This window comes from Eubalaena glacialis, chromosome 5, assembly GCF_028564815.1.
Source record: "Eubalaena glacialis isolate mEubGla1 chromosome 5, mEubGla1.1.hap2.+ XY, whole genome shotgun sequence".
Classification (NCBI taxonomy): domain Eukaryota; kingdom Metazoa; phylum Chordata; class Mammalia; order Artiodactyla; family Balaenidae; genus Eubalaena; species Eubalaena glacialis.
Genome location: NC_083720.1, coordinates 14,511,160 through 14,522,963, shown reverse-complemented (window position 1 = coordinate 14,522,963; position 11,804 = coordinate 14,511,160). Strand labels below are relative to the sequence as shown.

Genomic DNA, 11,804 nt, shown 5'->3' with positions numbered 1-11,804 from the left:
TAATAAATAAAAAGGAGATAGCTGTGAATAAAAGTACCTCTATTTAGGTAAACAATTTCTATAATTTCATTCTATTACAGGTAATTCATACAGAACTCTCCTTATGATTTCACTGCATAGATATTCTCTTGTTATTTTAATGACGCCTCTGCAGTTTGACTTAAGAGTATAACTTCACATTTATAGACCACTGTCTATTCACTCATGACTTTATGCCACCCCGCAAAAAATGTCATATGAAGACTATTTCTTTTTTGAGATAAGGAAACTATGATCCAGAATTTTTATATTATCTTGCTATTCATAATTACACATAGAATTCCCTATTTTATTCAATATATGTTCTTGTTATTCAACGTATGCAATATCTGCAACCTGACTTTAGGAAACTGACTCTTAGCAATCGTCTAGCAGAGCCTTAAAAGAGAAAGTTCCACACAGCAGGTACTTTCCACCAGTCTTAGCTAGGTTATTCTTGAATCCTTCCATGCCTTACAGAAAAAGCAATGAGTCTTCTGTAAACCACACCCAGGAGTGTGATGGTGAGCACCACCATTCCACACACGAGGCTGAAAGCCCATCGTGGACCCCAGGCAGCGTACACTTGGCTGATGAAGACGGGTCCAAGAATCCGTGCTGCACTTCCAGACGCTGTTAACCAGCCCATGTACACACCCTGTTGGGGGAGAAGCAGACTGATACTCAGGTGTAGTTATTTTAAAAGCAAGGATGATGCTAATATTACCAAACTATGACAAACACGAGAATCACTTCCTCCATCTGTTATTTTTAAATTAAATATAAACTACCTCTCTATAAATACAGCAAATAATGAGCAATAAACTTATTTGATATACTGTTTAGGAAAATAAAAGTGTAAAAGAACAAACACTGTCTGCTGAAATGGTTCATAAATTTACTTTTTAAGGCTACCATTTATTCTGTACTTGCTATTTTCCAGACACTGTGTCAGGTGCTTTACATACATTGTTTCCAACGTTCACAAATTTCTATGATTGGTATTATGCCCACTTGACAAATGTGGAAGCTAAAGCTCAGAAAATTCAAGTAACTTATCCAAGAGATATGAAGCCCTGTTTGGCTGACTCCACTGTATTAATTTCCACTATACCACAATGTCACTGCTTCAACTACTGTATCCAAAACTATAGGCCATACAATATACCCAAGAATGTGCAATGCAGCATTATTTTTAATATCCTCCAATTGTAAATAACCTGTCTGTCAAGTGTGGATTAAGTAAATAAACTATGGTACATTTAATAAATGGAATACTAAACAGTTGCTTAAAAGAATATGGTCTTATACAGAATAAGATCTTATAACAAGAATAACATCTCTATACGCATTGACATGGAAAGAAGGCCAAGGTATGTTAAGGGGAAAAAAAATCCAAGATGTAAAAAAGGTTTATATACATGAGATATAATTCATTTTATCTTTTTTTAAAAAGGCATGAGGGTGGATATGTTTGAAAAGGCATAAAAAATACCGTGAAGTATACAAATGAAGTAAACAGTGGTTGACTTTAGTGTGATGGAGGTAAGGAGAGCCTTCCTTTTCTGCTATACACATTGCAAATTACTTGAATTTTGTTATAACCATCATGTATTGTTTTTGTAATTAATATGCTTTTATTCTTGACTTTGAAAATGTGAAAATATAACTTTATAGATTAAAAAAACCCAGAAATTACCAAAATGTTTTACCTATTATTATAGCTTTAAAACACTGATGTTAAAATTTTTTTTCTCTTTGCTTTATTTCAATAGATAAACACTAATTTCTACCTTGAAAATGTAAAACTATCAATTTAATTTTTATAAAGAGGAAGATACTATTTTCATTTTGTTGCCATTTAAATAACTGCTACTAAAAAGAAGTCAGAAGTAAAACCTGTAAATAAGTAAATGTATAATAGGAAAATGACTGAATAAATGATGGTACATACATAAGATGGAATATGTCTCCATTAAAAATAATTCCCTAAAAGAAAATTAAATGTCATGGGAGAATATTTACAGCGTATTGTTATATTTCTTTAAAAAAGCAGATTACAGGGACTTCCCTGGTGGCACAGTGGTTAAGAATCCGCCTGCCAATGAGGGGGACACAGGTTCGAGCCCTGGTCCCGGAAGACCCCACGTGCCGCGGAGCAACTAAGCCCGTGCGCCGCAACTACTGAGCCTGTGCGCCTAGAGCCCTTGCTCCACAACAAGAGAAGCCACCCAGTGAGAAGCCCGCGCACCGCAACGAAGAGTAGCCCCCGCTCGCAGCAACTAGAGAAAGCCCACGCAACAAAGACCCAACACAGCCAAAAACAAAACAAAACAAATACAGAATGGTAGCAAAAACAAGAGTGCTTACAAGTATACCTTACGCAATTGCAGTGTCATGCTAGCTGACTCACCTGAGGTTTTGGCCCCAGAATTTTTGAATATAATGTATATGACATAACATTGCAGGATGGATAGCCTATTCCAATTAGCACAGCTGATGTGAGGAACTGGGCCAGATGGATCATGGGGGTGTAGAGGCACCAGGCTTGTTCAACTGGGCAACCAGTTGGTCCTTCATTGTGATCTTCTCTTGGAATCTTCCAAAGAGTAATAATTATTTCTCCAAATGTGGTATTAGGGATTGAATTATTATGTAAGTCTGTAAGAACAAAATCAGTACAGTGTATTACTTGTTAATTTAAATGAATAACGGGCTAACATTATAGAATTATGTATAGCTATACCTTCCCACTGTATTTTGGGAAACTGATGTCCCCAAGGTAACAAGATAAAGAAGCCAACCCATACAACAATGAGTCCTCCCAGTAGAATAGCACGCTCGCCAACCCTGTTAAAGGACAGAAACTGTAATTAAAAAATGAAACATTGTATTACAACATAGTTTCATTACTTTTAGAATTTTTAAAACTATAAATAAAATAGTATCTTGATACTTTTAGTGATATACTAATTAAAACGAATGCAAAATATAATTTCCCACTAAAAGGAACCAGGACTCCTCTGAAAACTGGCTGATATAAGGTCTGGGGCAGAAAATATATAAGATGAGCCTGGACATCTTATCATACCAGAAAGAACAGAAATTACCAGTGACTACTCGGTCATGATTAGAAGGACTCAGAGGGAATTCCCTGGAGGTCCAGTGGTTAGGGCTGTGAGCTTCTACTGCAGGGGGCACGGGTTCGATCCCTGGTCGGGGAACTAAGATCCTGCAGACCTCACGGCGTGGGCGCCCCCGCTCCCCCCCCGCCAAAAAAAAGGACCCAGAGCCAATTTGAGGAAGCTGGCTAAAAATATGACAACGTGAACACCAAAAAGAACAGTAATGACAATGGCTTGAAACACATAAAAATGTTATTTATAAATTCATACTATATTAAAATAAAATACTCTTGGTATTTTTAGAGGATGTTAGGGACCCCACTTATTATTTTAAAAATCAGTTAATAAAAGGAAAGGATCACCCTGTCTCTCCTACAAAAACTGTACCTCAGGATAACCAAATAGGTAGTGATGGAAAAGTTCTCTTTATATAAAGTGTTCCAGCAAATAAATAAAGGAATGATAGAATTAAAATACCAGCATTTTGCATTGATCTATTAATAACTTAATGGATCTAAGGAATGGTCAATGGCCACTTACATCATAAAAAGAGATAAACAAAACTTTACATTTCTCCTGATGTAAGCACATACCACCACCTATAAAACATTCTTGCCAAAAAAATTGAACTCAAATCTCATCAAGCTTCTAGATCTAAGTACCAATTTTCAAGAAATATAGTAAACACAGGAAAATATTAAAAAACAAAGACACCATAGGGGTTTATTCAGCAAGATCCAAAATGTGGGAAACTATAGGGCAAACATCTTGGTTGCTTCAATTTGTAAGGGAGAAAAAGAGAGAGATGGAAGAGATGGAAAAGAAACTTATAGATTAAAAGAGACTTAAGAAACGTAAGAGCCTGAGTCAAGTGAGTAAGCTGTGAAATAAAACAATATAAAACAAAACAAATTTTTTAAAAAATTTGAGACAGTGGAGAAAATTTGAATACTCCCTGGATATTTGATGATATTTAGAAATCACTGTTAATTTTTTTAGATGTGATAATGCTGTCATCATTAACTTTTAGAGTTAATGAAATATTTATGGAAGACATGAAATGATGTCTAACATCAGCTTCAAAATAATCCAGGTGTAGGGGATAGGCAGTGTGGAGTAGGTGGAGGTATAGATGAATCAAGGTTGTCCAAGGTTATAATTGTTGAAGCTGGGTAATAGATATTAAACATTCAGTACATGATTCTCTCTATACTTTTGTATATGTTTGAAATTTTCCATAACAAAAAATGAAATATACAGGGACTTCCCTGGAGGCACAGTGGTTGGGAATCCGCCTGCCATGCAGGGGACGCGGGTTCGATCCCTGGTCCGGAAGGATCCCACATGCTGTGGAGCAGCTGAGCCCGTGAGCCACAACTGCTGAGCCTGCATGCCACAACTACTGAAGCCCACGTGCCCGGAGCCCGTGCTCCGCAACGGGAGAGGCCACTGCAATGAGAGGCCCGCACACCACGGCAAGGAGCGGCCCCCACTCGCCGCAACTGGAGAGAGCCCATGCGCAGCGATGAGGACCCAACGCAGCCAAGAATGAATGGATAAATAAATAAATTAATTTTTAAAATGAAATATACAAACAAGATCAAAGATTCCTAAAACAAAACAAACAAACCCAACACTTCCCATTACCCTCAGAATACCTACAAGGCTTCACATCTTTCCAAACTGATCTTCTCCCATTTGCCATTTCTCTCATTCTGCTCTGGCCAAAATGGCCTTCCTGCTTGTTCCTTAAATGTACGAAGCTCAGTCTTCTGGGGCAAGAGAGTTCCAGGCCACTACATGGCTGTTCTCTGACTTCACTGAGGTCTCTGCTTGGATGTAACTTCCGTTTGAGCTGCCCTCCTTGAGCAGCCGATCAAAACAACACATCCTCTCTCTCCCATCCCTGCCTTGCCACTTTTTATTCTCTTCCTCTGCTCTATTCTTCATAGTACTTCCCATGACCTGATTTCACATTTGTGTTTATTAGCTTTCCCCCCAGTAGAATACAAGCTCTTTGAAGGACATGAAATTGGATAATCTGTAAGAATGCCTATCAGCAGGACCACTCTACTTCTGTAGCAAGATGTAATGCATGTACTATTATTTAACTTTGAATATGAATCTATGTCTATGTCTGTATCTGTATCTTGGCCCCTCTACTTGGCTCTATAAGGATAGGAATCTTCATAGTATTCCCCATAACACCTAACCCTACACACTGACTCAATATTTGTTAATTGATTTTAGAACTTTTTTAAAGTTCTAAAGTATTGTTAAAATATTTTAGGAATAATTAAATCGTTAGAACTGTCTGAATTCATCAACTAATGTCCCACTCCAGACTATATGAATGAACTTAATTTTATACAAGTATTTTCCTTAGTGTGTTCTTTACAGTTATACTTTTACAAAAATGCTTCTTTAAAAAAGTGTTCTGTGATCAAAGTTACAATTAACTTTGAGAAATGCTACGTACTCTTGTCATGAAGGTGATATAGTATATATACTGAAGATTTAGAAGTTTTAGAGTAAAGAAGTTTGGTGATTTTAACCAGAATTTTCCAGACTTAACCATTAAACTTTCACAGCAGAAAAATGTTTTATGAAATACGCTTATAGAAATACTTTAAATAAAACATAATATACAAAAGATATATTAGAAGACAGTTATTCACTTTGTAAAATATCTTGCTTTACCAAAGAATATACTACATGGTATAGAAATATGCTCCCTTAATAAATTTTAAATCTGTTTGCAAACATTCAAGGACTAAAACTCATACATAATGACAGAAAAGCTTTATATTATTTTACTAATATATTCATTTACATCGTTAGCTCTATTTCATGTTTCACTTTAAAACAAAAAAAGACTTGAAATAAAACCAAAGACAAATAACCTACTTTTTGGAAAGTAATTTTATCCCCATGAAAATAATAACTGCCTCAACTCCAAGAGCAGCAAGTATTATGCCATCGTATAACACAGCTTGTTCTCTGGTCCAGGCATACATATCCATTGTTAATGGAGTAACAATGCTAAGAAAAATAAAAAAGAAATTATTCTTATTTTATTTCAATCATAGGCATTGTTACTTAAAGTTGAAATAGTAAGATTTAATAATGATACCAACACATTCAAGAATCTGCATCCCTTTTAACAATGACACCAGATCTACATAAACAAAAATTTTAAAACATTTTAAGGACATTTTGTTGTAACATGCACAAGCTACTAAGTTTGGCTGTTTGCATTTTTATTTTTTAATATTTACTGTATGTAATTATATAAGTAACATGTCCAACATTGCAAAAAGTCTGAAAAACAGGAAAAGGAAACAAACCAACCATAATTCCTACCATTCTAATATAATTAAAAAATCATGGTTGTATTTTGATTTAAACTGGTCTCTTTTCAATGAAATAATGTTACTATGATTAAGTTATTAACTTACTATGATTAAGTTATTAGAAACTTCTGGGATATTTTTTTCTCTTCCTCTGTCTCTTTCATACCTATCTTTGAATGTACATATTTTTCTCCCTACCTCCGAATGCTGCTCTTCCTTTATATGACTATCTGTCTCCTTCCTTGCCAAGCTTCTTTTCCTACTTTCTGTCTCCTTCTGTTAACTGGCTACAAAAAGGAATTTTAAAATATTCCAAATATTCATTCTTTTAAAAAAAATCACCATTTTAAATTTTAAAATCAGATGAGCTGCTTTGGAAGATAGTTCACTCGTTTCTCAATAAGTGAAACATAGAATTATCATATGATCCACTTCCTGGTATATACCCAAAAGAACTGAAAGCAGAGACTCAGATACTTGTACACTAATGTTCATAGTAGCATTATTTACAATAGCCAAAAGATGGAAATAACCCAAATTTCCACTGACAGATGAATGGATAAACAAAATTGGTATATAAATACAGTGGAATATTATTCAGCCATAAAAAGGTATAAAATTCTGACACATGCTACAACATGGATGAACCTTGAAAACATCATGTGAAGTGAAACATACAAGACAAAAAATGACAAAGGATGCATGATTCCACTCATATGAAGTACCTAAAATAGGCAAATTCATAAAGAAAGAAAGGAGAATAGAGGAAACCAGGGGCTGGGTGAGAGGGAATGGGACTTAGTGATAAATGGGTGTAGCACTTCTGTTTGGGATGATAAAAAGGTTCTGGAAACGGGTGGTGGTGATGGTTGCACAACACTGTGAATGTATTTAATGCCACTGAATTGTGCAATTAAAAGTAATTAAAATGGTACACCTGAAACAAATACATTATTATATACAAATCTGGCCTCAATAAAAACAAAAGAAAATACGGCAGAAAAGCTCTAAGAATCATAGCAGACTACAAGTTTAATACATGTCCAATAACATGGTTCAAAAATGGGAAATAAATGTACAAGAGAATAAATTATATCCTTTAAATTGAAAAAAGAAGTTAAAATATTAAGTTTATGTTATGTATATTTACCATAATAAAATAAATACCCCCAAAATCAGATGAGCTAAAAATTCCATGTATCTCAATAATTAAAAAAAAAAAATCAAGTATATCTGGCGTAAAATATACTGGCATAAAAATGTTACAAGATATCGAAAAGTGAAAAAACCAAGTTGTCAAATGATAATATCACATATTCTTGTTGGTTTAAAGGACACAAACACACACCCCTTAATATTTACAGTTGTATAGAAAAAAATGTTTCAAAACAACACACACTGAAGTATTAGCAGTGGTTACCTCCAGGGAAAGAAGTGGATGTGGAAATACAGTTGTAGTGTTTGGAATATTTACAAGAATATACTATTTTAATAATATAATGGAAAGGTATTTTAAAAATTAAAAAGCCATATGACAAGGGACGTCCCTGGTGGTCCAGTGGGTAGAACTCTGCATACCCAACACAGGGGGCCTGGGTTCAATCCCTGGTTAGGGAACTAGATACCACCTGCATGCTGCAACTTTAAGAGTTCGCATGCTACAACTAAGACTCCACATGTCGCAAGTGAGAAGTCCGCATACTGCATCTAAAAAGATCCCGTGTGCTGCAACTAAGACCCAGCACAGCCAAAATAAATAAATAAATAAATATTTTTAAAAATAAATAAATATATATTTTTTAAAGCCATATGGTAACTAACGGTCAACAAAGCCTACACGAGGCAGAGATTTTGTAATATACTAGCTTTCTTCAGGATCAAGGCTTAAACAGAGTTAAAATTTCTAGACTGAACCCAACATACATAAGTAGGGCGCTGCAGGACAGAAGGCAGTGGCAGGATATATTTAAAGTGATGAAAGGGAAAAACTTACAACCAAGATTACTCTACCCAGCAAGGATCTCATTCAGATTCAACAGAGAAATCAAAAGCTTTACAGACAAGCAAAAGCTAAGAGAATTCAGCACCACCAAACCAGCTCTACAACAAACGCTAAAGAAACTTCTCTAGGAGGGAAACAGAAGAGAAGAAAAAGACCCACAAAAACAAGCCAAAACAATTAAGAAAATGGTAATAGGATTATACATATCGATAATTACCTTGAATGTAAATAGATTAAATGCTCCAACCAAAAGACAAAGACTGGCTGAATGGATACAAAAACAAGATCCATATATAAGCTGTCTACAAGAAGCCCACTTCAGGGATTTTCCTGGTGGCACAATGGTTAAGAATCTGCCTGCCAACACAGGAGACAGGGGTTCGATCCCTGGTCTGGGAAGATCCCACATGCCACTAAGCAACTAAGCCCGTGAGCCACAACTACTGAGCCTGCACTCTAGAGCCTGCAAGCCACAACTACTGAGCCCACGTGCCACAACTACTGAGGCCCGCATGCCTAGAGCCCATGCTCCACAACAAGAGAAGCCATTGCAATGAGAAGCCCACACACCACAACGAAGAATAGCCCCCGCGAGCCACAACTAGAGAACGCCCACGCGCAGCAACAAAGACCCAACACAGCCAAAAATAAATTAATTAATTAAAATAATAAAAAAACAGAGACCCACTTCAGACCTAGGGACACATACAGACTGAAAGTGAGGAGACAGAAAAAGATGTGCCATGCAAATGAAAATCAAAAGAAAGCTGGAGTAGCAATACTCATATCAGATAAAATAGACTTTAAAATAAAGACTATTACAAGAGATAAGGAAGGACACTACATAATGATCAATGGATCAATCCAAGAAGAGGATATAACAATTATAAATATTTATGCACCCAGCATAGGAGCACCTCAATACATAAGGCAAATGCTAACAGCCATAAAAGGGGAAATCAACAGTAATGCAATAATAGTGGGGGACTTTAACACCCCACTTACACCAATGGACAGATCATCCAGACAGAAAATAAATAAGGAAATAGAAGCTTTAAATGACACAACAGAACAGATAGATTTAATTGATATTTATAGGACAGTCCACCTGAAAGCAGCAGAATACACTTTCTTCTCAAGCACACGTGGAACATTCTCCAGGATAGATCACACCTTGGATCACAAATCAGCCTCGGAAAATTTAAGAAAACTGAAATCATATCAAGCATCTTTTCCAACCACAATGCTATGTGATTAAAAATCAATTACAGGAAAAAAACTGTAAAAAACACAAACACATGGAGGCTAAACAATACACTACTAAATAACCAAGAGATCACTGAAGAAATCAAAGAGGAAATTTAAAAAAATACATAGAAACAAATGACAATGAAAACACGACAACCCAAAACTTATGGGATGCAGCAAATGCAGTTCTAAGAGGGAAGTTTATAGTAATTCAATCTCACCTCAGGAAACAAGAAAAATCTCAAATAAACAATCTAAACTTACACCTAAAGCAACTAGAGAAAGAAGAACAAAAAACACCAAAGTTAGTAGAAAGAAAGAAATCATAAAGATCAGAATAGAAATAAATGAAATAGAAATGAAGAAAACAATAGCAAAGATCAATAAAACTAAAAGTTGGTTCTTTGAGAACAGAAACAAAATTGATGAACCTTTAGCCAGACTCATCAAGAAAAAAGGGACAGTATTCAAATCAGTAACATTAGAAATGAAAAAGGAGCAATTACAACTGACACTGCAGAAATACAATGGCTCATAAGAGACTACTTCAAGCAACTATATGCCAATACAATGGACAACCTGGAAGAAATGGACAAATTCATAGAAAGGTACAACATTCCAAGACTGATTCAGGAAGAATTAGAAAATATAAACAGACAAATCACAAGTAATGAAATTCAAACTGTAATTAAAAAGCTTGCAGCAAATAAAAGTCCAAGACCAGATGGCTTCACAGGCAAATTCTATCAAACATTTAGAGAAGAGCTAACACCTAGCCTTCTCAAACTCTTCCAAAAAATTGCAGAGGAAGGAACACTCCCAAACTCGTTCTACAAGGCCACAATCACCCTGATACCAAAACCAGACAAAGATATCACAAAAAAAGAAAATTACAGACCAATATCACTGATGAATATAGACGCAAAAATCCTAAACAAAATTCTAGCAAACAGAAACCAACAACACATTTAAAGGATCACATACCATGATCAAGTGGGATTTATTCCAGGGACGCAAGGATTCTTCAACATATGAAATCAATCAATGTGATACACCATATTAACAAATTAAAGAATAAAAACCATATGATCATCTCAATAGATGCAGAAAAAGCTTTTGACAAAATTCAACACCCATTTATGATAAAAACTCTCCAGAAAGTGGGCATAGAGGGAACCTACCTCAACATAATAAAGGTCATATACAACAAACCCACAGCAAACATCATCCTCAATGGTGAAAAACAAAGCATTTCCTCTAAGATCAGGAACAAGACAAGGATGTCCACTCTCACCACTATTATTCATCATAGTTTTGGAAGTCCTAGCCACGGCAATCAGAGAAGAAAAAGAAATAAAAGCAATACAAATTGGAAAAGAAGAAGTAAAACTGTCACCGTTTGCAGATGACATGATACTATACATAGGTAATCCTAAAGATTCCACCAGAAAACTACTAGAGCTAATCAATGAATTTGGTAAAGTTGCAGGATAAAAATTAAAGCACAGAAATCTCTTACATTCCTATACACTAACAATGAAAAATCAGAAAGAGAAATTAAGGAAACAATCTCATTTACCATTGCAACAAAAATGAATAAGATACCTAGGAATCAACCTACCTAAGGAGGCAAAAGACCTGTACTCAGAAAACTATAAAACACTGATGAAAGAAATCAAAGATGACACAAACAGATGGAGAGATATACCATGTTCTTGGATGTGAAGAATCAATATTGTAAAAATGACTATACTACCCAAAGCAATCTACAGATTCAACGCATTCTCTAACAAATTACCAATGGCATTTTTCACAGAATTAGAACAAAAAATTTTACAATTTGTATGGAAACATAAAAGACCCCGAATAGCCAAAGCAATCTTGAGAAAGAAAAATGGAGCTGGAGGAATCAGGCTCCCTGACTACAGACTATACTACAAAGCAACAGTAATCAAGACAGTATGGTACTGGCACAAAAACAGAAATATAGATCAATGCAACAGGAGAGAAAGCCCAGAGATAAACCCACACACCTATGGTCACCTAATCTATGACAAA

At 35.4% G+C, this 11,804-nt stretch overlaps 1 protein-coding gene across 2 annotated transcripts in view; it reads right to left on the bottom strand.

The window, feature by feature from the left end:
- Positions 1 to 329: 329 nt before the first annotated feature.
- The window catches only part of MFSD8 (major facilitator superfamily domain containing 8), a 41,299-nt gene continuing 29,824 nt past the window's right edge, over positions 330 to 11,804 (bottom strand). For both annotated transcript variants that reach the window (XM_061191988.1, XM_061191987.1), the window contains exons 9-12: positions 6,051 to 6,185; positions 2,765 to 2,868; positions 2,432 to 2,679; positions 330 to 676 (exon numbers count right to left, since the gene is read on the bottom strand). In XM_061191988.1, the coding sequence (XP_061047971.1) occupies positions 470 to 676; positions 2,432 to 2,679; positions 2,765 to 2,868; positions 6,051 to 6,185 (694 nt within the window). In that variant the 3' untranslated portion in view covers positions 330 to 469. The remainder of the gene's footprint in view (positions 677 to 2,431; positions 2,680 to 2,764; positions 2,869 to 6,050; positions 6,186 to 11,804) is intronic.